The sequence below is a fragment of the Xenopus laevis genome, chromosome 7L (genome assembly GCF_017654675.1).
Source record: "Xenopus laevis strain J_2021 chromosome 7L, Xenopus_laevis_v10.1, whole genome shotgun sequence".
NCBI classification, from domain to species: domain Eukaryota; kingdom Metazoa; phylum Chordata; class Amphibia; order Anura; family Pipidae; genus Xenopus; species Xenopus laevis.
In genome coordinates, this window is record NC_054383.1 from 6,773,466 (window position 1) to 6,801,392 (window position 27,927).

General features: G+C 42.4%; 1 protein-coding gene and 1 long non-coding RNA gene across 4 annotated transcripts in view; both read right to left on the reverse strand.

Moving 5' to 3' along the window:
- Window positions 1-969: 969 nt before the first annotated feature.
- On the reverse strand, window positions 970-1,943 carry LOC108696959. Its single transcript, XR_001932358.2, has 2 exons — window positions 1,850-1,943; window positions 970-1,586 (listed from the first exon to the last, which is right to left on the reverse strand). It is a non-coding gene; the product is annotated as an uncharacterized LOC108696959 (long non-coding RNA).
- A 908-nt stretch (window positions 1,944-2,851) lies between these two features.
- The window catches only part of rnls.L (renalase, FAD-dependent amine oxidase L homeolog), a 49,312-nt gene continuing 24,236 nt past the window's right edge, over window positions 2,852-27,927 (reverse strand). For 2 of the 3 annotated variants that reach the window (XM_018224545.2, NM_001093864.1), the window contains 3 exon segments: window positions 19,610-19,783; window positions 11,739-11,914; window positions 2,852-3,180 (listed from right to left, as the gene is read on the reverse strand). In XM_018224545.2, coding sequence (XP_018080034.1) covers window positions 3,028-3,180; window positions 11,739-11,914; window positions 19,610-19,783 — 503 coding nt within the window. In that variant the 3' untranslated portion in view covers window positions 2,852-3,027. 3 annotated transcript variants of the gene reach the window in all.

Here is a 27,927-nt window from a genome sequence, read left to right on the forward strand (position 1 = left end):
TAAGTTTCGAGCGGATTGGAGGTGAGCCAAGGGCGTTTGTTAAGGGTATTACAAATTTACCGGCAACTACCGGTCGGGTGGCAACCCTAGCAGTAACACATGGCCCAATGATGGTTGTATTGGGGATCTAATAGCACCATGGGGTTAAGTAAAAAATGAAGTAATCCCACCCTATTATTGTCAATGGCAATTGCTTGGACTCACAAGTGCATCAGCGGGGAACAGGGGGTACCGTCATACCGGGCCTTCTTCGCTGCTTTGGGACTTCGGTGGTTTGGTGCTGTCAAGTGGTGCCCTGGTTAAGTGATTTCTGATGGTGGCCCTGCGTGCACTTGCTGGTGAAATGACACATGGATGGAGTTGCAGTTGTCAGCCAATTTGGACAGAGAACCATTAGATATTACCCATAAAGCTACTGAACGTCCATGCTTTTTATAGACTTGGGGCTGCATGCCCTGCCCCTTCCATAATATCTGAGCTAGGTGGGCGTGGATCTATAAAGAAGGAGGAGCTCTGGGTTAGGGTCAGGTATGGGTGTTTAAGGAGCACCTAGTGCCAGATAGTTTTTGAATTATTTGCCTCCTTCTTCTTCTAACCCTGTCCAGCTTTCAAACAGGGGTCACTGGCCTGTCCAAATACATTGCTACAAATGTATTGTTATTGCTACTTCTTATTTCTGATCTTTCCCTATCAGTCCCTTTCCTATTCATATCCCAGTTGCTAAAGTAATTTGGACACTAGCAACCAGATGGCTGAAATTGCAAACGGGAGAGCTGCTGAATAAAAGGCTAAATAACTATAAAACTATAATTCCAAATTGTCTCAGATTATCCCTCTCTACATCATACTAAAAGTTAACTCAAAGGTGAACAACCCCTTTAAATGATGTTCTTGCAGATACGAAGATCCAAATTACAGACAGATCCATTTACCCGAGTAAAATGAATTGAGGTGGACCAGCACATCTACTCCAATTTGAACTAGATTTATCCAATGAGCCTGACGATTGTACAGGCATGAAGGTCATACAAACTCTGTTGTGTAAAGCCTTTACATGCACAGCTATACAGACAGCAGTAACTTAAAAAAAAGACTGAGAAAGGAATTATGTGAGAGGCCAAACTCAATGATGAAGAAACATGCCAAGCACATTACCCACATGTCTAACTGGAATCTGCTCAGCTATGAGGATGATATCAGGTAGTTTTGTTTAGAGAAGGCTAAATGTAGACATATTATAGGGATTCTTGATGCCATGGTGGTTTTAGAAATCACCTTTAATTGGTGAAGCCACTTCAGAATAGCTTGGTTTTGGGTCCTTCATGGGTAGAAATGTTTTAACGGTTTAATGTTGGGTTGGACTTCCTCAAAGATCTGCCAGTTTTCCTTCTCCATCTTGATAGGTTTCAAGGTGTTTGCTGATGAAAAGCAGCCGTCTAGAATCCGTGGCACATGGCGTAATCTTGGGTGATGTCAAAAGGTTGAGTTTCTCAAGCAGTGTTTGAACTCTTGAAAACTCTCCGAGCACTGAATATTGAGTTGAATGTTAAAGAGTTACGATGCGGCTCTGAAATCAGGAGGATTCTCTATGAACAGAGGAAGAAAAGAGAACTCAGCAGCAACCTGGCGCCTCTGGATTCAATTAGGCTTATGAACTTATATATATGAAGGGAGCAAAGATCAAAAGCAGTCAGAGTTTACTCATCATAAGGGCAGAGGTTGACCCCTCCCATCATTTTATAAAACCCTGCCTTTCGAAAACTGGGTGTTAATGTCCCAGCCTTATTTCTTTAGGAAGGAGTCCAGAGCCAGGTCAAGAATTATTGCTCTCCAAGGCAATACTACTTACCCTACTCTGTATTGTGGTTTGTAGATGACACAAAACAATGCAGCCCAATTAATTCCATCCAGTATGTGGCATCCTTGCAGCAGTATCTTAACCAACTCACAATCTGGGCAGCTAAGTGGCAAACGAGATAAATGTAAAGTCATGCACCTGGGATGTAAAAATAGGCAACCAATTGTACTCTTAATGGGACTGCACTAGCCATTATGGAAAAGGAGCTTGGAGTCCTTGTAGATGATAAACTTGGCTGTAGCAAGCAATGCCAGTCAGCAGCATCAAGGGCAATAAGGCCTTGAGCTGTATTAAAAGGGGCAGAGATTCACGGGAGGAAGGGGTCATTCTTCCACTGTATAGAGCACTGGTAAGGCTAGATTATGCAATAACAGGACATTATTGAATTAGAGGGAAGGGGGAGGGAATACAGGGTTATGGAAGATAGCTTATAGTACAAGTTGATCCAGGGACTAGTCACATTGCACCTTGGAGTCAGGAAGGATTTTTTCCCCCTCTGAGGCAAATTGGAGAGGCTTCAGAAGGTTTTTTTTGCCTTCCTCTAGGTCAACTGGCAGTTAGACAGGTTAAAACAGACTTCATGGACATGTGTCTTTTTTCAGCCTAACTTATTACGTTACTATGTTTCTCACGTCAACCACCCCTTCACCAAACACTTGTATCTGAACAGACTCCCCATTGCTGGCTCCATACACTCTTCAACGTTCCTCCTTGATTGTGCACTGCCACCACTGAGGCATGTGCCTCTCCTGCCTACCCCTAGTTACGGCCCTGGAGGAATTGATGATAGTTCATCCAGAACAGTTGGAGGACAAGAAGCCTTTGCCTTGGCTTGTGTGCTACAGAAGGTAGCTTCTCGTATACCCACAGCTGGGATGTTTGGAAAGATATAATCCTCTCTACTCAATACGTGTTGTCACTACCAATTCCTATTATATCATAAAGTGTTATTTATGCCTGAAAACAAAAAATAAAACTCAGAGACATGGGGGCTGAAGTCTTATCCGCCTTTACCCAGCATTATAGCCTTACACAAGGAAAAATCTTGTATTGGGTTGAACTGCTCTAGAAAAAACAGTTCTGGTTAAAGAGCAACTTCTACTGGATCAATGTGTCAGATGAGACTGAAAATATTTGACATCTTCTTCCTCGAAGGCCCAGCACCAGTATTATAACCGGGTCACCAAGGTTTCAGCCATCTGGACGGCAGAGTGAGTGCAGCCATCAAAGTTGGAATGTGTAAATCCATCTCCTCCGCACAGGAGCAAAGGCTCGTCATGTAGAGTTATCTGACCTGGGCAGTCTGGAAAGGCTTCTGTAACCTGCAAAATCAACAACGTCACTTTCCTTGGTAGAGTTGGGTAGAGATAAACCCTGATATATTTATTAGAAGAAATACAGATATCAGATGATTTCTTCAATTTAACAAAATATAGGACTCTTTAATGGGAAAGGACAGTTTTATTTAGATTCTGATCATAAGAGAAAACGCCAATACATCAAAGCCTCTAGGCTACAAAGAGAAGAACGCCAATACATCAAAGCCTCTAGGCTCCTCTTCACTGGGCCTCACCTTCATCTCAAACTATTCTGGAGGTTAGATTTCCCCTGAGCTCTACAAAATTGACATGTTCTACACTTGGATGGGAACGTGAGGTTTTAGTTTAATTTTTCCATGTTCAAAGTGTGCCTGACTTGGCAACAGCTCACAGGGATTCCACGTGGAGTAAAAATGTCACATTCCTTTCCAGGAAGGCTGATTCAGATGTTGAGTGGGAAAGAGCGCTGGCCCTTGTCTGAGACCTCCCTATGTTACACGATCTTTGTGCAGATGTGAAATGAGGGATGTCAAGGCTCGCAGTGCTCCAAGCGTTGTCGGGAATCAGAATGAATCTAAGGATGCTGGGAGTAGTAGCTGGCATGCAACAAAGGGAAGAGTTTAAAATCTTAATTACAAGATTATGTCTATGGGACAATTTTGTGGGAATTTAATGAAGAGGCTACGGTATGATTATTACACCATATTTTAGATTCCCTTCCTCCATTTGCATAATTACTTTAACTTATAACTTTGAATATACAAATGTACAGACAGGGCACTTTTCCAAGTATCTACAGTATTACCCATGGGTGCCATTATGGGGGAACAAGGCGCACTTCAATCAGGGGGAACAAGGCGCACTTCAGTCAGGGGCCCCAATCTCCTGGGCATGAATAGAAGTTGCAGAGGGTCGATTATGGGGTGGGTTTTGGCACAATGAAGCATGGCTGGGGAGGTTCAGGGGAATGGACATGCATTGGGGCCTACGGTTGCCACCTTTTTTTCCTTCCAATACTGGATTTCGGTCTGTGGCAGGCTGTGGCGGCATTTGAGGGCTGGATTATCACTTATCATGGCAGGAAAATTAGTGGGTTGAATGGGAAAGGGTGGATGGGGCCAGAATTTGGGCAGGGAAATGTACGGTCTGGGTGGGGAAAAGGCAGAACTGGGGTGAGTCTGGAAGCAGAAGGGGAACGAGAGGGGAGAATTTTATAGGTCAGTATAGTTTTACCGGCAACTACATTGTTAGGAAATTTGTAATACTGGGCCAGTCCTAGCTAGTCATATACCAGCCAGGCCAGTCAAACACCAGCCAGGAGGCAACCTTATTAGGGCCTTATTTTATTTATTAGTAAGGCCCACAGCCCAAGTGAGTGGTGTGCTAATAATTGAGCCCTATTAGCTTAGTAGTATGGGGCCCCATGGCTACTGTTAGTGGCCCATCTGTGGATCTAGGTGATTGGAACCAGCAAGAAATTCAGAGCATTTTGTTGACTTCCCATCAAGTGGTTTTTGGTCATTGTCTGGGCAGAGCCAGTAGTTAGAGGGGCACACTGCCAAAAAAAGGTCCAGAAGAGGAGCCAACCAGTTCATCAATAGTGGTTACTGGAACATGTGTATATGGAGTCCTGGGTTACGTTCCTCTAAGAGACTGCACTGGTGGAAGGATTCTCAATTTCTTGTTAGGGGGCCCTGGGACCATGATATTCTGACCCTTGACCCCCCTTAAAATTATTTAGACAAGGGCATATTACATATTTTTAATTTAAAAAAAAATTATTTTATATACTAAGGTCACTTTTGTTTTAAGTTCACTGCGCCTTTAACTCTTTGTGCTCCTGGAGAGACCCATGATTAACTGCCATAGGTACATGACAAGGCCTACGACTTGTACAGTTATATGTGTTAAACACAGAGGTAATACAGTCACATGACTTTCAGTACAAAAAATTACTTGTGATTTGGGAAACTAAATCCCAAAACAGAAATGAAAAAAAGATGCTGGAACATTGAAGCAATTAAACTCTTATCTGCCTGCACATAGCACCCTGCTTAGAAATGTATTGTGGCCTCACAAATGCAGGAAAAGGGTCTATGAACATTTTATTCGTATTTGGCTATTTATAATTCCACACTGACTCTGGCCTTAAATAAATAATTGGAAATTCCAGTAATAATAACTGGAAAAGGAGCAGAAACAAACTGAAAATAAATGGCACTGGTACAGACAAGCTCTAGTTATAGCTAGAAATGCATGGGAACATTACTGAGCAAAGCAACAACTATAGTGGCTATAGTAGGGAGAGATGGTGCCTATATTAACAGTGTATAATAGTCTCTGGGAAGGGAGTGTGACTGTGGGATAGCAGGTATAGTAGGGAGAGATGGTGCCTATAGTAACAGTGGATAATAGTCTCTGGGAAGGGAGTGTGACTGTGGGATAGCAGGTATAGTAGGGAGAGATGGTGCCTATATTAACAGTGTATAATAGTCTCTGGGAAGGGAGTGTGACTGTGGGATAGCGAGTATAGTAGGGAGAGATGGTGTCTATAGTAACAGTGGATAATAGTCTCTGGGAAGGGAGTGTGACTGTGGGATAGCAGGTATAGTAGGGAGAGATGGTGCCTATAGTAACAGTGGATAATAGTCTCTGGGAAGGGAGTGTGAGTGTGGGATAGCAGGTATAGTAGGGAGAGATGGTGTCTATAGTAACAGTGGATAATAGTCTCTGGGAAGGGAGTGTGAGTGTGGGATAGCAGGTATAGTAGGGAGAGATGGTGCCTATAGTAACAGTGGATAATAGTCTCTGGGAAGGGAGTGTGACTGTGGGATAGCAGGTATAGTAGGGAGAGATGGTGCCTATAGTAACAGTGGATAATAGTCTCTGGGAAGGGAGTGTGACTGTGGGATAGCAGGTATAGTAGGGAGAGATGGTGCCTATATTAACAGTGTATAATAGTCTCTGGGAAGGGAGTGTGACTGTGGGATAGCAGGTATAGTAGGGAGAGATGGTGTCTATAGTAACAGTGGATAATAGTCTCTGGGAAGGGAGTGTGAGTGTGGGATAGCAGGTATAGTAGGGAGAGATGGTGTCTATAGTAACAGTGGATAATAGTCTCTGGGAAGGGAGTGTGACTGTGGGATAGCAGGTATAGTAGGGAGAGATGGTGTCTATAGTAACAGTGGATAATAGTCTCTGGGAAGGGAGTGTGACTGTGGGATAGCAGGTATAGTAGGGAGAGATGGTACCTATAGTAACAGTGGATAATAGTCTCTGGGAAGGGAGTGTGAGTGTGGGATAGCAGGTATAGTAGGGAGAGATGGTGTCTATAGTAACAGTGGATAATAGTCTCTGGGAAGGGAGTGTGAGTGTGGGATAGCAGGTATAGTAGGGAGAGATGGTGCCTATAGTAACAGTGGATAATAGTCTCTGGGAAGGGAGTGTGACTGTGGGATAGCAGGTATAGTAGGGAGAGATGGTGCCTATATTAACAGTGTATAATAGTCTCTGGGAAGGGAGTGTGACTGTGGGATAGCAGGTATAGTAGGGAGAGATGGTGCCTATAGTAACAGTGGATAATAGTCTCTGGGAAGGGAGTGTGACTGTGGGATAGCAGGTATAGTAGGGAGAGATGGTGCCTATATTAACAGTGTATAATAGTCTCTGGGAAGGGAGTGTGACTGTGGGATAGCAGGTATAGTAGGGAGAGATGGTGCCTATAGTAACAGTGGATAATAGTCTCTGGGAAGGGAGTGTGAGTGTGGGATAGCAGGTATAGTAGGGAGAGATGGTGCCTATAGTAACAGTGGATAATAGTCTCTGGGAAGGGAGTGTGAGTGTGGGATAAGCAGGTATAGTAGGGAGAGATGGTGCCTATAGTAACAGTGGATAATAGTCTCTGGGAAGGGAGTGTGACTGTGGGATAGCAGGTATAGTAGGGAGAGATGGTGCCTATAGTAACAGTGGATAATAGTCTCTGGGAAGGGAGTGTGACTGTGGGATAGCAGGTATAGTAGGGAGAGATGGTGCCTATAGTAACAGTGGATAATAGTCTCTGGGAAGGGAGTGTGAGTGTGGGATAGCAGGTATAGTAGGGAGAGATGGTGCCTATAGTAACAGTGGATAATAGTCTCTGGGAAGGGAGTGTGAGTGTGGGATAGCAGGTATAGTAGGGAGAGATGGTGCCTATAGTAACAGTGGATAATAGTCTCTGGGAAGGGAGTGTGAATGTGGGATAGCAGGTATAGTAGGGAGAGATGGTGCCTATAGTAACAGTGGGATAATAGTCTCTGGGAAGGGAGTGTGACTGTGGGATAGCAGGTATAGTAGAGAGAGATGGTGTCTATAGTAACAGTGGGATAATAGTCTCTGGGAAGGGAGTGTGACTGTGGGATAGCAGGTATAGTAGGGAGAGATGGTGCCTATAGTAACAGTGGATAATAGTCTCTGGGAAGGGAGTGTGACTGTGGGATAGCAGGTATAGTAGGGAGAGATGGTGTCTATAGTAACAGTGGATAATAGTCTCTGGGAAGGGAGTGTGACTGTGGGATAGCAGGTATAGTAGGGAGAGATGGTGCCTATAGTAACAGTGGATAATAGTCTCTGGGAAGGGAGTGTGACTGTGGATTAGCAGGTATAGTAGGGAGAGATGGTGTCTATAGTAACAGTGGATAATAGTCTCTGGGAAGGGAGTGTGACTGTGGGATAGCAGGTATAGTAGGGAGAGATGGTGTCTATAGTAACAGTGGATAATAGTCTCTGGGAAGGGAGTGTGACTGTGGGATAGCAGGTATAGTAGGGAGAGATGGTGTCTATAGTAACAGTGGGATAATAGTCTCTGTGGCCCCCAACTGGACAATGTCTGAGTAGCCACAAGAGGGTAAAAAGGTACAAAGCTGACTTTTCTCATTTTGTGCCTGAACTGAAATAACAGATGGGTCACAGAAACGTTGCCTGCGAGTAGGTCAAAAGGCTGTACCCCCTTCCCACCCCCATACAGCAGGACGCAAGCTAAGAAAGGTAAAGGACAGAATAGAAAACACACAGTATCAGGCACTGAGAAAGATCAAGGTATGGAAACTCTTACATTCCCATGTGCTGTCTGGCCTCCTCTGATGTATTTTAAGCATTGGGTTCCGCTGAATGTACAGACTTTCATATCTGCTGAAATTTCACTTCCCTTTAAAGCCCTTTCATGTACGTGTCACACGGAGCTATAAATCGCTGCTTCTCCCCGGGACCCACCTCACTTCATCATAGGAGAGAATGGCCCGTGCCTGGGAAATTGTGCCACATGAAAGGCAAGGCCGAGCACAAAGCTTTTAGCCGAGTGTTGACAGTGATTTAAAGGGAAACAAGTATGCTTTTTTTTAATCCTTTGTATTTCCCTAATGGAAAACTGAAAAGGTAAAAGTGAATTTATTTTCCTTGTGCATTTTATAAACTGTAGTGAAATGACTTGCAGTTTCAGCCTACGCTAAGCCTCCATTGTCCCCAGGCTGGCCACTTCAATAGCATTTATATAAAATCCTTTCTATGTATTTATTTGTTTTGTCGAGGCTTTAGCAACAAATAAACAGAGCAACATATTAGTGATTAACAATAATGTCGTACATGATATGATTGGCCAGCAGGGGCGGAGTTACGTGCAGGGAGGGCCGACAGCCATACAGAAAGAATCATTTCCCAGTTTAAGATCCTCTAATATTTAGTAGCCAGGATTCTGTCATGAAAAAACATGTTTTTTAAAAAATGCATCTGTTAAAGGAAAAACATGAATGTACCAGTGCATTTTACTCATAAATCTGTTCCACTTCTTGCTGCCTCCTTTCCCAGGCTGTGCAGGGGAACCAGCAGCTCTTAGGACACTGCAGTGTAGGACAGGAACCAATCAGCAGCTCAACTGACCTGATAGGGAACTGAAGTATGTCTCTTGCCTGTGTAACTGCAGGGCTGTGATTGGCTGTCCCCCTTCCTACTGTGCTCCTGGTAGGGACTGTTAAAACATGCCCACTCCTTATTTAATATGGACAGGGACCAGTCAACATCTATAGGGAGCTCCAATAAAGGGGCTATTTTTAAAGATAATATACATTTTTAGCACTATGTGACACCAACACCACATATTATTCATAATTTCCTACAAAATTAGGCTTTTTTTGTTTTCCTATATGTCTCCTTTACATTTGCACTCCTCCACCAGAATCCTGCATTGAAATACAATTTTTGAAAAGTGACATGGGGCTAGACATCTTGTTAATGTCCCAGGTGCCCTTAGCAGAACAATGGGATAGGGATGCACCGAATCCACTATTTTGGATTCGGCCGAACCCCCGAATCCTTCATGAAGGATTCGGCTGAATACCGAACCGAATCCGAATTTGCATATGCAAATAAGGGGTGGGAAGGGGAAAACATTTTTTACTTACTTGTTCTGTGACAAAAAGTCACTCGCTATTTCCCTCCCGCCCCTAATTTGCATATGCAAATAAGGATTTGGATTCGGTTCGGCCGGACAGAAGGATTCGGCCGAATTCGAATCCTGCTGAAAAAGGCCGAATCCTGGCCTAATCCCGAACCGAATCCTGGATTTGGTGCATCCCTACAATGGGAAGGTAACCACAGCTCCCTAACAGCTCCCTGACACCCGTATTGCTAAAAATGCTCCCATGCCCACCTAGTGGTAGGAAAGAGAACAGCACTCATTAGAAAAAAATCCAAGTGCGGCTAACCCAAGTCGTGACTCCTTCAGTTACGTGGAGAAGGAGAAGCAATAGCCCTGCACTGGTCAGATGAAACTCACTGTACTTGGCTGTGTTTATCAGAAGTGATAGACGTTAGAGAGCTAAAAGGGAGATGGTTTTCCATATTCGACCTAGAAATAATGATGTGAAATGGCTCTTTTCAATTTTAGTATGACAATTTGTTCAAGATAAAGTGATTCCATATTCTTTTTTTGGGGGTGGGAGGATTTATACAGATATTAAAAGGCATTTTAAATTGCATATTTAATCACATGTTGCACCAAACCGAATCCAAACCCTAAGGTATTGTTTGACAAGTGTTTTCCATTTAAGCCCCCCTCGAAAATCCAAGAGGATGTAGCTCATGAAGTGAAAACCGATAGTGTATCAGTCATAGCCACAAGAATAGGGGGGATAATACATATTCACCCCAAATCTCACCCTAACTGACCTTCAAGCTCACCCTAAATAGCCCTTCTGCCCAATTTTCACCCTAACTGGCCTTTAGACTCATCCCCCTCCTGCCTCTGCTCCATTTCCAGAGAGAGGCCATATTCCTAACATTGTCAAACTTGAGTTTAAAAGTTAAATTTCAGTAGTTTTTTTATTGGTGAATTTTTTTTTTTATATAATATATATATATATATATATATATATATATATATTTTTTTTTTTTTTTTTTTTTCTTTCAGTAGTTTTTTATTGGTGAAAATTTTTTTTATATAAATATATATATTTATAGTTTGTTTTTTTTTGAGAAATGCCAGGGTACTAGCTGGACCGTCAGTCCACTGCTATAAAAATTTACAACATTTTACCTTAAAGGGGACCCGTCACCCAAAAAAAAATTCCAAATCCTATTTTATCACATTAGTCAAGCAAAATGAACTTAAATTACACTATATAAATTATTTAAATCTTGTTTTCTTCAGTCTGGGGATTCATAATTATAGCAAGCAGGAAGCAGCCATTTTGTGGACAGTGTTATTAAGGCAAGCCTTGTATCATCTCAGAATCTTGTTTGTGCACCAAAATGGGGGACCTGATGTCCATTTCCATGTCCTGGCTACACAATTAAACGGTAAAGAGAACGGGGGAATGTGTGGAGAGCAGTGACATGTAGGAAGTGCTGAATGGAAAGTGAAAGTAATTGTCTGCCCCGCCTCTATGCCACTGGCATAGAGGAGGGGCAGACAATATTTGATTGACAGCTGAGATTTTTAAATGAGCTTACAACAGCTATGAATGCTTTAATAAAAAATAGAAATTGGATTTCATGTTTAATTTGAAAAGGTCTTTTATTATACAGATTTTTGTGTCTGGATGACAGGTCCACTTTAAATACCAAACTATTTCCTTGAGGGGAAAAATTCTTTTTTTTGCAATTTCCTATTTTGAAAATATTTTCCTGTGGGAAAATGAGTGAAAAAAAAATATTCCCCAAGTGAAACATTTCCATATAAGGATAAGACATTTCACCAGTGGGGAAAAATGGCAAACAAGGAAGTGGAAGTATTAGTAGATCTGTCTCCATAGCACTAATATTTTATTAAATCACATGAGGTCCTAGTGAAAAGTTTATTTAATGGTTACTCCGCTCAATCCACTATCTATTTGCACCCATTAAAAATACATTTATAGAGCAATCTGCATGCAAATGACATTAAAGGGAATGTTCCAGGTGAAGGAAAATATAATTCTAAGCAATTTTCCAATATACATTCATTTAAAGTAGAAATGCAATTTCAGCTGATTCTGCACAAGACATTGAGCTTTAGCCAAGGCCACACAAAAGGCTCAGATTATTCCCATTACCTGTGAGTATCTCCATTTCTGGCACTTGATGCTTTTAGGCTGAGGCAGATCAGGCAAGATTGCTTTAAGCTGGGCCATTATCAGACTCTGTACTGACTCCTTTTCCTCCTCCAGGTGTTCGATGCCAAACGGCACGCTGGTGTGGACGACGAGTGAAGGCCCGACTTCCGGGGACTCTGCAAGGGAGTTCAGATTAACAAGGTGACTAATGGTGGCCATACAAAGGACAATAAATTCTAAATTCAGGGGTAGCTTATTGCTGCTAGTCTGTGATGAGCTCTTAGAGGGAGACATAACTGCTGTCCAGTTGGAAGGTCCTACTGAACCCCGCTCTTGCTGAACACCAGATACCAGAGGGCTCATTTAAGTAGAGTTGAGGTCCCCGCAGTTTCTTGTGGGTAAAACCAAAGGTACTTGCGCTATAGTTGCGCTCAGTTCAACTCTGTCCTTCCTGAATTCTGTTCCAAATAAAGATCGTCAGCACCTATGCCGGGTGTCAAGAGCATTCCTCTTTGTATCCAAGATGGGGGCTGCCCATGGCCGTGTGTGCAGTGTGACATATACACTGAGAGCTGTCGTGAAATGTAAAATTAAAGCTTCTCTGAGCCTGATTTTGACTTTGAGCCTCTGAACCCCATTGATTCCTGCCTGTCTGCATTGTTGCTTCTTTCTTGAGGTGGCCATAGACGTTACAATTACAATCTTTCCTGGAAAAGATGCTTCCAGGAAAGATTGTTTGTTTTAATACACACGTGTAGAGCTGAATCGTCAGATATACTGTAGAAACAATAGAATTCTACCTGTATGTGATGATTCAGCACTAACAATCTAAAGATTAGGGGTTCAATACACTCACGATTTGTTGCAACTTATGGACACTTCTAAGTCGGTGCTATCCAATATGGAAAGAAAAGAAGATGCACTCAGACGATCAATGCTGTGTACAAAACGTACCTCAAAACTTTTATTGGTGCTGAGTACACAAAAGGGATCTGTGTACTCCACACCAATAAAAGTTTGGAGGTACGTTTTGTACACCGCATTGATCGTCTGAGTGCATCTTCTTTTCTTTCCAGGTCAGCACTAACAATGGCCGATGTTCAGGTGCCTTCAAAAGATGCCTGATCAAAATTTTCCGGCCAGGCTGATCAATGAGCCGACCGATATCTTCATCTGCTGATATCAGTCAGCTTGTCTCCCACCATACAGACACCGAAATAGTTTCATACAATATCATCTGTGCGTCTATGGCCACCTTTAGGGTCAGGGCACACAGGCAGATTCGGGGAGATTAGTCGCCCGGCGACAAATCTCCTCTTCTTCAGGGCAACTAATCTCCCCAAACTGCCTCCCCGCTGGCTAAAATGAAAATCGCAGACGGGGTGGCACTCAGTGTCATTAATTTTCCGAAGTCACCCGAAGTTTCCTCGTGATGCAACTTCGGAAAACGAATCACGTTGAGGGAAGGCATTTCAGGGAGATTAGTCGCCCGAAGAAGAGGAGATTTGTTGCCGGGTGTCTAATCTTCCTGAATCTGCCTGTGTGCCCTGACCCTTAGTCCAGACTTAAACAGCAGTAAGCAGGGGCGATCCTGGCCCCTCTGCCGCCTGAGGCAGCAGCAGTTGCTGCTGCTGCCCCCCCCCCCAGAAATTCGCTCTTAAAGTACCAGGAGCAGCATTTTTGCTGCCCCTGGTACCTAGTGGGGTAGCTGTTGCCTTTGGACCAGGTGGTAGTACTAAGGTTCCCTTTGCATCCAGCATCAATAGGGACAGCACATTTGTGTCTAATTTGTGACAAAATTGGACTCAACTGGGGCAGACACAGCACAATTGCATCAAGCGCATGTACGGTTGCCACCTGTCCGGTTTTGACCCGGTTTTTTGAAGGGCTATTCAGGTCATAAGTATCTGTGATGATATGAAATGCCTAAGGCTATGCCATGAATACTGAATAAACTAATATTTTGTTTACACATCTGTGTGTGGAGGACTGTTCCATTGAGTGCCTGCCTGTTTGTTCTACGGTTTGGATCCGCTCTCCAGGCTGAAGGTTCGGGGGTGGTGCAACTGAACCTCCTCTAAAACTGGGTGAGTTTACAATGACCATTGTTCTCCTCGCTATACAAAAGTGGCTGCCCGGTTTTCCAAATTAGGAAAACCAGGAAGAATTTTCAGATATTGGCGGCGCGATCGGCCAATCCCTGATCGCCACATCCTAGCCCCACCCCTGATGTTACAGTCCCATCCCCCCTCCACGTCATGACCCCACCCCCGTTACACCATGGTCCCTCCTCCGCCCTGGAGTTCGTCAGGGGAGAAAGGTGGCAACCCTAAACGCATGGCCCTATCTTGTGCCGCAATTATGCTGAAATTCTAGCAAAAATTATGCATTGTTTGAAAAAACATGGCAATTGCTCACTGCACTTCTGGATGTAATTGAGCCCTCAGACAGGGTAGAAAGGCCCATGAGAAAAGAAGAGCATTAGAACATTTATACAGAACATTCCGAAGTGCCCCATTAGGATCTGACACTGATTTCTCAGCCTCCCCTCAAAGCATATGCCCTTCAGCTTTAGCAGAGAAAGACATATGGCTACACCCACTGAAGAAGTGACGGCACTTTATGAGGGTGGCAGAACAGGCAATTGCTGGTAAATGTGACAGTAAAAGAGCAGCGTTCCTGTAAAGGTGAGGCACGTATTACTCACGGTGTTATTCCCAGGGAAATCTGCTTTATTTACTCCAATAACACTTTCAAAGCAAGTGGCCTGATTTATTGTGCGAATAGATAATAGTCCAATATTGTAGAATACCGCACCTCCTGATTTACTGTGCCAAGAAATAGAAATTATGATTGGGCGCCACCTCCCGCAAATATTTTTTCCTTAATCTTTTTTAGCATAGGATTTTTTATGCATTCCTTCTATTATGTAACAAAGTCACCAGATTGGCCAAACAAGAAAATCCTGCTGGTCCAGGGCCTATTCCTGTAACTAGAGTTGCGCCATTACTGAGAAATAAGAAAAAGGTCTAGAAAATAAATCTGTCATGAAATGACTATGCAAAATGAAGGAGCAATGCAAATACTGCAAAAATCTGCCCCCCCCGCAGAGAAGGAGAAATCCTCAGCCCATGCTATAATACAGGTATGGGACCTGTTATCCAGAATGCTTGGGACCTGGGGTTTGTGGATAACAGATCTTTCTGTAATTTGGATCTTCATACCTTAAGTCTACTAGAAAACCATGTAAACATTAAATAAACCAATAGACTGGTTCTGCTTCCAATAAGGATTAATTATATCTTAGTTATGATAAAAGTACAAGTTACGGTTTTATTATTACACAGAAAAAGGAAATTATTTTTTTTTTTTTAAAAAATGAGATAAATGGAATCTATGGAAGACGGCCTTCCCATAATTTGGTGCTTATTGGATAATGGATTTTCATATAATGATCCCATCCCTGTTGAATTGGATCATCCCAGGTTAATGTTCAAAGCTCCACCCCACAATCCAACCAAGGCAATCCTGACATGTCCCGCCCCTTTTTATCCCCATGTTGCACCTCCTCTTCTGCTTCAGAGCTTCTGACTGTAGTACCCACTGTACCCCAATGTTCTATCACATAAACTGAGCACGGGCTCTCAAGCTATGGTGATAACGCCTCGTGGGGAGCTTTGATTCGCTCAAACTTTATATTTGATCTCAACGGCAAGTGTGAATGAGCCCCTTGTCTGTAATAAATCAATGGGGAGATCTCTCAAAGTGAATACAGAATTTGACCCTAAGTTGCCTTTGGCAAACAAGCCCCTCTTTGCCTGAGTATATGTTGGACATATATATCATATTATCTGCAGGCCGTCCATAAATCCCACGCCCCCCACGTCCCCTCCCAAATAAAAGCCTGTAAAAAGGGTCTCGGATAAAAGGACAACCCAGTTCATATTACAGGACCAGCGTAGAACAATAAAAGTGTGTGGTTTTTCTTGGACCTGCGATACAGACGGGCGTTGTTGACTTGGCTGGATGAAACGCAAGCCCTAAATACAAGACTAGTCCTGGAAGGTGAGAGACAACACAATAAGATTAGAGAAATATATACGTAAATATGTCAAACCGAGCGGTGCTTCCAAATGCTCTAATTCTCGACTCTAATATCTGCCGGTTAATTATAGGTGTCGCGCTACCCAGGTCCCTTGGCTAAATTGCCTTCCAAATTAACTTAATGGCCACAGTGTAGCCGGAGCCAAGTTCTCGGCAGAGATCTGATTGCCTGAGATGTGTTTACGGAGCTCCCAGCTTTCTTTTTCCTCTTTATTAAGGGGGTTATTTATCAAAGGTCGAATTTCGAATTTATGTGATTTTTTTTTTTTTTTACTCTAATAAATTTGAATGTACTCACAACTCTATTTATGAAAAAACTTGAATGTCTAATATTAGACTGAATAGTCCCGACCCGATAATTTTAATCTAAGTTGAATCGATTTTACCTCCAAAAAAACCCCCCTCAAATATCAGGAAGGCAATTAATATATTCAAATGGTTCAACTGAGGTCTGCCATTGACTTCTACGTGAACTCGGCAGGTTTTAGGTGTTCAAATATTTGAATTAGACCATGGTCAAGGTTTCATAAATCTCACATTCGAATTTAGAGTTGGTGCTTTTAAATTCGAATTTGTGAGTTTTGATATAAATAAATCTGCCCCTAAATCTGTGCAAAGTATCGAAACACCAGAAGGGTATATAAAAAGGAAACAGGCATTGTGTATCCAAAGCAAAGTGAGTTGCTTTAGTTGTAATTAAATGCATACAATATTGCAAGGGATGATGTTGGTAAGAATGCGGGTTGCAGATTGCAGGTTGCGGGTACTGGTCCCAAAAAATGGACCCGCGCAGGGCTCTACTCCACACCCTGGTTACACAGTTAAATGGTGAAGAGAACTGGGGAATGTGGGGAGAGCAGTGACATCTTGGAAGTGCTGAATGGAAAGTGAAAGTAATTGTCTGCCTAAGGCATAAAGGAGGGGCAGGCAATATTTGATTGAAAGCTGAGATTTTTAAATCAGTTTACAACAGCCATGGGGGCAGCCATTCAAGCACAGGATACACTGTAGATAACAGATACGTTCTCAAGAATCCCATTGTATACTACAGAGCTCATCTATTATCTGCTGTGTATCCTGTGCCTTTTCTCCTTTCTCAGCATTAAATGGCAGCCCCCATGGCTACACAGCAGCTTCTTTATATAAACTATAGTAGTACTTATCTGTTATCTACTGTGTATCCTGTGCTTGAATGGCTGCCCCCATGGCTACACAGCAGCTTCTTTATATATAAACTATAGTAGTACTTATCTGTTATCTACTGTGTATCCTGTGCTTGAATGGCTGTCCCCATGGCTACACAGCAGCTTGTTAATATAAACTATAGTAGTACTTATCTGTTATCTACTGTGTATCCTGTGCTTGAATGGCTGCCCCCATGGCTACACAGCAGCTTCTTTATATAAACTATACTAGTACTTATCTGTTATCTACTGTGTATCCTGTGCTTGAATGGCTGCCCCCATGGCTACACAGCAGCTTCTTTATATAAACTATACTAGTACTTATCTGTTATCTACTGTGTATCCTGTGCTTGAATGGCTGCCCCCATGGCTACACAGCAGCTTCTTTATATAAACTATAGTAGTACTTATCTGTTATCACTGTGTATCCTGTGCTTGAATGGCTGCCCCCATGGCTACACAGCAGCTTCTTTATATAAACTATAGTAGTACTTATCTGTTATCTACTGTGTATCCTGTGCTTGAATGGCTGCCCCATGGCTACACAGCAGCTTGTTTATATAAACTATAGTAGTACTTATCTGTTATCTACTATGTATCCTGTGCTTGGGCACTCGCTAAAGAGAATAAAATATGAATGTAAGCAGTCAGCTTTTGTGTGAATGGGGTCCTGGAAAAGGACAGATTGCAGAGGACAGATGGACACCCTGGCCCATGTTTTCAGCAGGACGTGGTAGAGAAGGGAATAACATTACTTTACTATTTTCTTTAGTATGAGTGTAACAAAGTGCAGCAAGAAAAATGACAAGTTATTTTAGCTTCCAGCGAAGCAATCGAGCAATTTTAAACATTATTACGTGACCCTGTAAGAGATGAAATATGAGGAGGAAGTGGTGTAATTGCAGCCATCACTTCAGCAGACAAAAACATCTGTGAGAAAGGCCTTTCCTTCCAACTGCTCATCCCGTCACCCCCCGTTTCCGCTCCATCTCCCAACTTGTTAAAGGGGAACTGCGTCTAACATTCCAGCTGCTTTCCATCTGTAGAAATGACCCCAATATAAACAGAAGCGCATCCATATTACTTTATTATTATAAGCCTTGTTATGGATCATTATGCCCCCAAACAGCATATTTCTTGACTTCTTCCTTCACTTCTTCTTCTTCCTTTACTTCTTCACTTTCATTTTCTTCTTCACTTCATCTTCCCTCCGTTACTCCTTCTTCTTCCCTCCTTTACTTCTTCTTCCCTCCTTTACTTCTTCTTCCCTCCTTCTTTACTTCTTCTTCCCTCCTTCTTTACTTCTTCTTCCCTTCTTCTTCACTCCTTCTTTACTTCTTCTTCCCTCCTTCTTTACTTCTTCTTCCCTCCTTCTTTACTTCTTCTTCCCTCCTTCTTTACTTCTTCTTCCCTCCTTCTTTACTTCTTCTTTTCTTCTTCTTCACTCCTTCTTTACTTCTTCTTCACTCCTTCGCTTTTTCTTCACTCCTTCGCTTCTTCTTCACTTCTTCTTCACTCCTTCGCTTCTTCTTCACTTCTGCCTTCAATTCTTCTTTAATTCTGCCTTCACTTCTTCTTCACTTCTGACTTCACCTCTTCTTCTTCTTCTTCAATTCTTCTTCACTTCTTATGGTGGGCATGCAGAACATATATATCTGTCATGTCAATGCCCTTATGTGGTCCCCATCCCTGACCAGATATTGTTTGGGCAAGCTGTGATTCTCACCCCATACACAGGCCAATGAGCTGACAACTCACCAGTTGTACTTGGACTACAGTTTCCTTTGCCAACTGGTTGGACATGTGACAGCCATTCTTATCCAGTAACCCTGTGCTCGCAGGATTAACAGCATCCCACCTCCAGCCTGAACAAGCAGTATTTTCCTAGCAGATGAATTAGAGCTCACTCAAATAACTGATTAGAGTACAAACAAAATCTAACAAATCCTGCATGTAGAGAGACATGATGTCTGGTGATTTTAATAGAGTGAGCTCTAATATATCTTCTAGAAAAAAGGAGCCCCCCTATAAGATATATTGGATCATTCATCTGACACCCATCTCCTGAATGAAGAGAAACAGATGCAGAGAGAGGGTTAGTGAAGATAAACTTGATTATTTCAGAAACAGTACAGCATTTTTAATTGATTGTATTTAGAAAGTTTCTTATTTCAGTATGCTGCCGCTTGTATTAAATTTTCATTTTCGAGATAGTTCCCCTTTAAATGACCCCAAGATGAGCACCTTAACGCACTTGTTCTAGCATTCGTCAGGATTTTGCTTCATAGAAAGCAATTATAATCTCTCTTTAAGTGAAACCCAATGCGGCAGCTAAAGTGACACAGCTCAATTAACTTGAAGGGACTGAAATGGATTAACCCCTCCGCTGCCTGCCGTGACCTATGCTGTGTAACTGGGTTAAGGATTATTGGATGGATCTCTGCTTCTCCTTGCTTGATAGTGGCTTGTGCAGGGCTGCAGCTAAATGCATAATCTCTCGAGGCAGAAATACTCAATTACCCGGCTCCTCTCATGATCCCCCCCACACTCTCGCTGTCCTTGTGAAATAACAGACAGACTGACCTACATTACGTTTCTTATTGTCGACGGAGATGAAGCGGATGCATGGATTATCCGTGATGTACTTGGCTGCCCACGGGACATGGATCTGTGCTCCTGCTTCATAGAACAGTCCCAGGGCGTAGCGGGAAGAGTAACGGACTGATTTCAGTTGCTGTCTCTTGTCTTCTCTAATTACTGCAAGAGAAAACGAGTCGTTAATTACTTTTACTGTCTGCCTCACCAAATGCAGAGGGCCCCATAATAATTAGCAGAAGGCTCACCTATATATACACCTATATAGCCCACATGATTGAACCTTCAATCCACCCAAATTACTGTACCCATTACATGCCCAAAGCCCACAATCAAAAATCAACTCCATCTGGGCTGCCAAGGGGCTTGCCCTCCCCCAAAACCATGGGTACCATAATACTTGTCATCACAATGTAGTGTTGCTTAATAAATCTGTTTCAGTTAAAGTTATGTTGCTGCTAAACAACAGTGTCTTTTGGGCTTGCAGCTGAGTAGTCTTACAACAGGAGGCCTGGAGCAGCTTCCTGTTCGGCCAAACATTAGGAATGATACGGAATCAGATTTCATTTCTAGCTCACTCAATTAATGCAATAATGATTTTGCTTATGTCAGGCGAGCAATAGCACCACCTAGTGATATATATAGCTACAAAGGAAAGTGAAAAGTTACATACAGTATCTTCTGCAAATCTTCGTGCCTTTTGTATATTATATTTTATAAAATACTATATATATATATATATATATATATATATATATATATATATATATATATATATATATATATATATATATATATATATATATATATATATAGTCTGTAAGTAGAAGTCGTACTCACAGGTCTTAGCAGAAACAAAAGAATTTTATTAACAATGCCCTCAAAGGCATTGTTAATAAAATTCTTTTATTTCTGCTAAAACCTGTGAGTGCGACTTCTACTTACAGAGCACAGTAGCACTTCCATTATACTTAAATATACTTTGATTTAGCCTTAGGAGTGCTTCCACAACCCCCCAATTTTGTACATTGTATTAGCCTGAAGCTGTGGCTTAGCTTCATGTGGTTTTTAATAGCACCCCATACCCACCCCTATATACTAATGGTGGTCCTATGCTTTTAAATATGGGCGTTGGTTTGGGCAATCTCTCTCTCTTAAAAGCCTTAACTGGTGGGGGAGGATCTAGGCTCCAGAGTGAAACCAATGTTCCACAAACACTGAATACAGGTAATGCTATTATGCAGAGAATTGTCTTTTTATATTATGACCTGAGAATAAACAAGTTAGGGACCGCCATATGGGGTTTACCTTGACGTGGTATGGTGGCTTTTCAACTTTATGATCATAACTTTGTAACTAAAAAACCCCTGTCTTTGTAAACACATGCACTTGCATTTATACTGAATTGCTTATGAGACAGGGGCCCAGGGAAGTGCATTGTAAGTAGCACTTCCATTATACTTAAATATACTTTGATTTAGCCTTAGGAGTGCTTCCACAACCCCCCAATTTTGTACTTACAGACATTACTTTGCTATTTTGTGGTCGGCACCCAGACAGAATATACTGAACTATAGTAAGTGCCGGAAAGCGGTCTTCTATTTATATATATAAATATATATATATATATATATATATATATATATATATATATATATATATATATATATATATATATATATATATATTATATATATATATAAATAATACACAAAAGCTATAAATATCTTGTAAATTATATACTTATAAACGGTGAGTTCTGATGTCATCAGTTATAAACGGTGAGTTCTGATGTCATCAGTTATAAACGGTGAGTTCTGATGTCATCAGTTATAAACGGTGAGTTCTGAAGTCATTTCTGTCACATGACTCACTGAAACTTGAGTATTATAATAAATAAAGTATCCCCTGTTATTAGAAGTCACCTCGGAGTTCCATGACCTGTATAAAAATACTCGGCCTTGGGTTTTTATATGGTCATGAAACTCCTCGGTAACTTATAATAATAATATAATTTACAAGAGGGGGTACTTTATTCACTATATAAACGTTGAAGAAAATAAACCTCTGGATGGCGGATTCCGCAACGCCTGTGAGTGCCGTTCTTCTGCATTGCTATATATACGCACACACATAAAAAACACACAGGTATGGGATCCATTAACCCGGCAACCCCTTATCCAGAAGGTTCTCAATTGCAGAAAGGCCGCCTCACATAGGCTCCATTTTATCCAAATAATCCCAACTAAGATATAATGAATCCTTATTGGAAGCAAAACCAACCTGTTGGGTTTATTTAATGTTTACATGACTTTCTTTTAGCCTAGAGTGAAGATCCAAATTAGGTAAAGATCTGTTATCTGGAAAACCCCAGGTGGCAAGCATTCTGGATATATATCTATCTCAGTATGTGCATATTGTATTATATCAGGGAGTTTGTGGCCAGAAGGTAGAAAACACGGGAGGACTTACGCAGGTAGGAAAGTAGAATCCTAATGCTGGGGCCACACGAGTGACTGAATTGCTAGCTGTTCTAATGGAGTCTCCTCAATGAAGCAGTCCCAGTAATGCCAGGAAACTCCACGCTGAGCAGCTGAGGTGCCGCCTGGGCAATGTTTTAAAGAAGCAAGAGAAACAATGCAACAGGAAAATAATTATGCTTTCACCTCTTCATATTTCCATGAGACAAGAACATTTAAGAAAAGGTTTAAAGGCCTTTTAAACAAACTGTGCTTTATTTTTTAATTTCCTGCACTGAATTCTTACCCAGATCTCACCAGCCCACAGCTGCTTCCCTTCTGTGCATCCTGACTAGCCACATCACAGACACTCACCACTCACATAGCAATGTGCCCGTTTTGGCTGCTGCCCCCCCCCCCCCGGTAAAATCCGAGATGGGCAGCTTTTGGTGCGACTACAGCTTTACTTAGGCACTATATTAGTATTAGAGCTGCAGGGAATGCTGGGAATTCTGCCCATCTGAAGAGCATATGTTTTCCCATCCTGCTCTCTTCCTGTTTAGTTGCTATGATAAGCGTCTGTGGTTTTATTGGCAGACACTATATAAAGCTAAGCACCACATCTGCACAGAAGACTTTCCTTGCCCCGTCACATCCCCTCCTGCTGTAACCTTGCTGCAACTCTTTCCCTGTCACTCTAAGGAGCTGCATCACAGATACACTAAATGGAAACCAACAGCAAGTCATAAATGAGAACACTACATTAAATAGCACTGACCCTGCAGGAGGGCATCAATCTGTCCTAACAGTGGAATAATAGTCTCTGGGAAGGGAGTGTGACTGTGGGATAGCAGGTATAGTAGGGAGAGATGGTGCCTATAGTAACAGTGGATAATAGTCTCTGGGAAGGGAGTGTGACTGTGGGATAGCAGGTATAGTAGGGAGAGATGGTGCCTATAGTAACAGTGGATAATAGTCTCTGGGAAGGGAGTGTGACTGTGGGATAGCAGGTATAGTAGGGAGAGATGGTGTCTATAGTAACAGTGGATAATAGTCTCTGGGAAGGGAGTGTGACTGTGGGATAGCAGGTATAGTAGGGAGAGATGGTGCCTATAGTAACAGTGGATAATAGTCTCTCGGAAGGGAGTGTGACTGTGGGATAGCAGGTATAGTAGGGAGAGATGGTGTCTATAGTAACAGTGGATAATAGTCTCTGGAAGGGAGTGTGACTGTGGGATAGCAGGTATAGTAGGGAGAGATGGTGCCTATAGTAACAGTGGATAATAGTCTCTGGGAAGGGAGTGTGACTGTGGGATAGCAGGTATAGTAGGGAGAGATGGTGCCTATAGTAACAGTGGATAATAGTCTCTGGGAAGGGAGTGTGACTGTGGGATAGCAGGTATAGTAGGGAGAGATGGTGTCTATAGTAACAGTGGATAATAGTCTCTGGAAGGGAGTGTGACTGTGGGATAGCAGGTATAGTAGGGAGAGATGGTGCCTATAGTAACAGTGGATAATAGTCTTCTGGGAAGGGAGTGTGACTGTGGGATAGCAGGTATAGTAGGGAGAGATGGTGTCTATAGTAACAGTGGATAATAGTCTCTGGGAAGGGAGTGTGACTGTGGGATAGCAGGTATAGTAGGGAGAGATGGTGTCTATAGTAACAGTGGATAATAGTCTCTGGGAAGGGAGTGTGACTGTGGGATAGCAGGTATAGTAGGGAGAGATGGTGTCTATAGTAACAGTGGATAATAGTCTCTCGGAAGGGAGTGTGACTGTGGGATAGCAGGTATAGTAGGGAGAGATGGTGTCTATAGTAACAGTGGATAATAGTCTCTGGGAAGGGAGTGTGACTGTGGGATAGCAGGTATAGTAGGGAGAGATGGTGTCCTATAGTAACAGTGGATAATAGTCTCTGGGAAGGGAGTGTGACTGTGGGATAGCAGGTATAGTAGGGAGAGATGGTGCCTATAGTAACAGTGGATAATAGTCTCTCGGGAAGGGAGTGTGACTGTGGGGATAGCAGGTATAGTAGGGAGAGATGGTGTCTATAGTAACAGTGGATAATAGTCTCTGGGAAGGGAGTGTGACTGTGGGATAGCAGGTATAGTAGGGAGAGATGGTGCCTATAGTAACAGTGGATAATAGTCTCTGGGAAGGGAGTGTGACTGTGGGATAGCAGGTATAGTAGGGAGAGATGGTGTCTATAGTAACAGTGGATAATAGTCTCTGGGAAGGGAGTGTGACTGTGGGATAGCAGGTATAGTAGGGAGAGATGGTGCCTATAGTAACAGTGGATAATAGTCTCTCGGAAGGGAGTGTGACTGTGGGATAGCAGGTATAGTAGGGAGAGATGGTGCCTATAGTAACAGTGGATAATAGTCTCTGGGAAGGGAGTGTGACTGTGGGATAGCAGGTATAGTAGGGAGAGATGGTGCCTATAGTAACAGTGGATAATAGTCTCTGGGAAGGGAGTGTGACTGTGGGATAGCAGGTATAGTAGGGAGAGATGGTGTCTATAGTAACAGTGGGATAATAGTCTCTGGGAAGGGAGTGTGACTGTGGGATAGCAGGTATAGTAGGGAGAGATGGTGTCTATAGTAACAGTGGATAATAGTCTCTGGGAAGGGAGTGTGACTGTGGGATAGCAGGTATAGTAGGGAGAGATGGTGTCTATAGTAACAGTGGGATAATAGTCTCTGGGAAGGGAGTGTGACTGTGGGATAGCAGGTATAGTAGGGAGAGATGGTGCCTATAGTAACAGTGGGATAATAGTCTCTGGGAAGGGAGTGTGACTGTGGGATAGCAGGTATAGTAGGGAGAGATGGTGTCTATAGTAACAGTGGATAATAGTCTCTGGGAAGGGAGTGTGACTGTGGGATAGCAGGTATAGTAGGGAGAGATGGTACCTATAGTAACAGTGGATAATAGTCTCTGGGAAGGGAGTGTGACTGTGGGATAGCAGGTATAGTAGGGAGAGATGGTGTCTATAGTAACAGTGGATAATAGTCTCTGGGAAGGGAGTGTGACTGTGGGATAGCAGGTATAGTAGGGAGAGATGGTGTCTATAGTAACAGTGGATAATAGTCTCTGGGAAGGGAGTGTGACTGTGGGATAGCAGGTATAGTAGGGAGAGATGGTGCCTATAGTAACAGTGGGATAATAGTCTCTGGGAAGGGAGTGTGACTGTGGGATAGCAGGTATAGTAGGGAGAGGTGGTGCCTATAGTAACAGTGGATAATAGTCTCTGGGAAGGGAGTGTGACTGTGGGATAGCAGGTATAGTAGGGAGAGATGGTGTCTATAGTAACAGTGGGATAATAGTCTCTGGGAAGGGAGTGTGACTGTGGGATAGCAGGTATAGTAGGGAGAGATGGTGCCTATAGTAACAGTGGGATAATAGTCTCTGGGAAGGGAGTGTGACTGTGGGATAGCAGGTATAGTAGGGAGAGATGGTGTCTATAGTAACAGTGGATAATAGTCTCTGGGAAGGGAGTGTGACTGTGGGATAGCAGGTATAGTAGGGAGAGATGGTACCTATAGTAACAGTGGATAATAGTCTCTGGGAAGGGAGTGTGACTGTGGGATAGCAGGTATAGTAGGGAGAGATGGTGTCTATAGTAACAGTGGATAATAGTCTCTGGGAAGGGAGTGTGACTGTGGGATAGCAGGTATAGTAGGGAGAGATGGTGTCTATAGTAACAGTGGATAATAGTCTCTGGGAAGGGAGTGTGACTGTGGGATAGCAGGTATAGTAGGGAGAGATGGTGCCTATAGTAACAGTGGGATAATAGTCTCTGGGAAGGGAGTGTGACTGTGGGATAGCAGGTATAGTAGGGAGAGGTGGTGCCTATAGTAACAGTGGATAATAGTCTCTGGGAAGGGAGTGTGACTGTGGGATAGCAGGTATAGTAGGGAGAGATGGTGTCTATAGTAACAGTGGATAATAGTCTCTGGGAAGGGAGTGTAACTGTGGGATAGCAGGTATAGTAGGGAGAGATTGTGCCTATAGTATAGTGGGATAATAGTCTCGGCAGATCGCAAGGTCAGGAATTATGTGCTTAGCCAGGTATATACATTTCTGCTTATTAACTACAACTGGGAAGCTCAGCTAACATGCAAATATATTTTGTCCCCTAAAAACATCAATAGTAAATGCCAGAAATAGCGAATAAAGAAAAGGTTTGATAAACTTTAGACTAAAGTTCAGAATTGGTCCCTCTGACCCTCCCCAGACCATCTAGTTAGGCTCTGGTTCGCAGTAACGTCAATTCTGGATTTTTGGGCCCCAGGCCAGAAGGCTAGACACTATCTCTTTGCGGGCCGGGTCACGTAGCAGGTTTTGGTAGGGGAGCTTACTGGGTAGCGGGTGCCCATCACTGGTCTGCCCAACTGGACCTGCACAGGGACTCTATTGAGAAGTGCGAGATGCATTAACAGACAAGGGATATATATTAGACACCCCACAGTAAACTCTTTTTTTTTGAAGGCCACTGCTCAAATACAGCTTTGGGGGGATATATATTATCAACAGCCCCCTAGTGATTTCACCTTTCCTTGTCTTTTAAACAATGCACATTGAACCTGTTTAAATAGCTGTGTGTATGTACCCCTATACAGGTGTGGGACCTGTTATCCAGAATGTTTGGGACATGGGGTTTTCCGGATAACGGATCTTTTGTAATCTGGATCTTCATACCTTAAATCTACTAGAAAATCATGTAAACATTAAATAAACCCAATAGGCTGGTTTTGCTTCCAATAAGGATTAATTATATCTTAGTTGGGATCAAGTACAAGTGACTGTTTTATTATTACACAGAAAAAGGAAATCATTTTTGAAAATTTGGATTATTTGGATAAAATGGAGTCTATGGGAGACAGACATGTTGTAATCCGGTGCTTTCTGGATAATGGGTTTCCAGATAATGAATCCCACACCTGTATAATACAAAATAGAAAAAAATATATAGTTAAGGATATATCATAGGATTTTTTTGGGATTAAAGAGGATCCATATGTTTTGAAAGGACTGCTAATTTATATAATAATACAGGTATGGGACCTGTTACCCAGAATGGTTGGGACCTGGGGTTTTCTGTAATTTGGATCGTCACACCTTGAGTCGTCTAGAAAATCATTTGAGCACTTATTAAACCGATTAGGATTGTTTTGCTTCCAATAAGGATTAATTATATCTTAGTTGGGATCAAGTACAAGTGACTGTTTTATTATTACAGAGAAAAAGGAAATCATTTTTTAAAAAAATGCGATTAATTGGATAAAATGTAGTCTATGTGAGACAGCCTTCCTGTAATTCTGAGCTTTCTGAATAACAGGTTTCCTGATTACGAATCCCATACCTGTATTTGCTAAAAGTTATTATATTGGTTTATACATATTAAATAGTTGCATTTCACTTTTTTTTTTTTTTGCCTTGGGCCACCATTTTGTGGTGTTCTTTGTGACAGGATATAATGAAGGCTCCAACTGTAACAGGAAGTGTGGAAGTTAAAGACCCGCCCCTGTCCGTTCATTGGCTGATTTAACGTAGTAGGTATGCGTGTCCTTGGTTTGTGTGTGAGCACCGAGCCTCTTACCAGCTGGAGGGGCAGATTTTTATACTTAGAATTGGGTTTAAAATATGGGCTGTTTTATATTATATACATTTATAATGTTCATGGGGATAGTTTCCCCTTTACCCTGCAGCAAAATGAACCTAAGCAGAAACCTTTTAGGTGATATTTTCCCACAGAGAAAGATCAGTGTAGGTGTTTAATCACCAGCTGCAGGATGTTAACGCCCACATACCCAGGATGCTTAGCATGGTTACTATGGTGACAAAGTA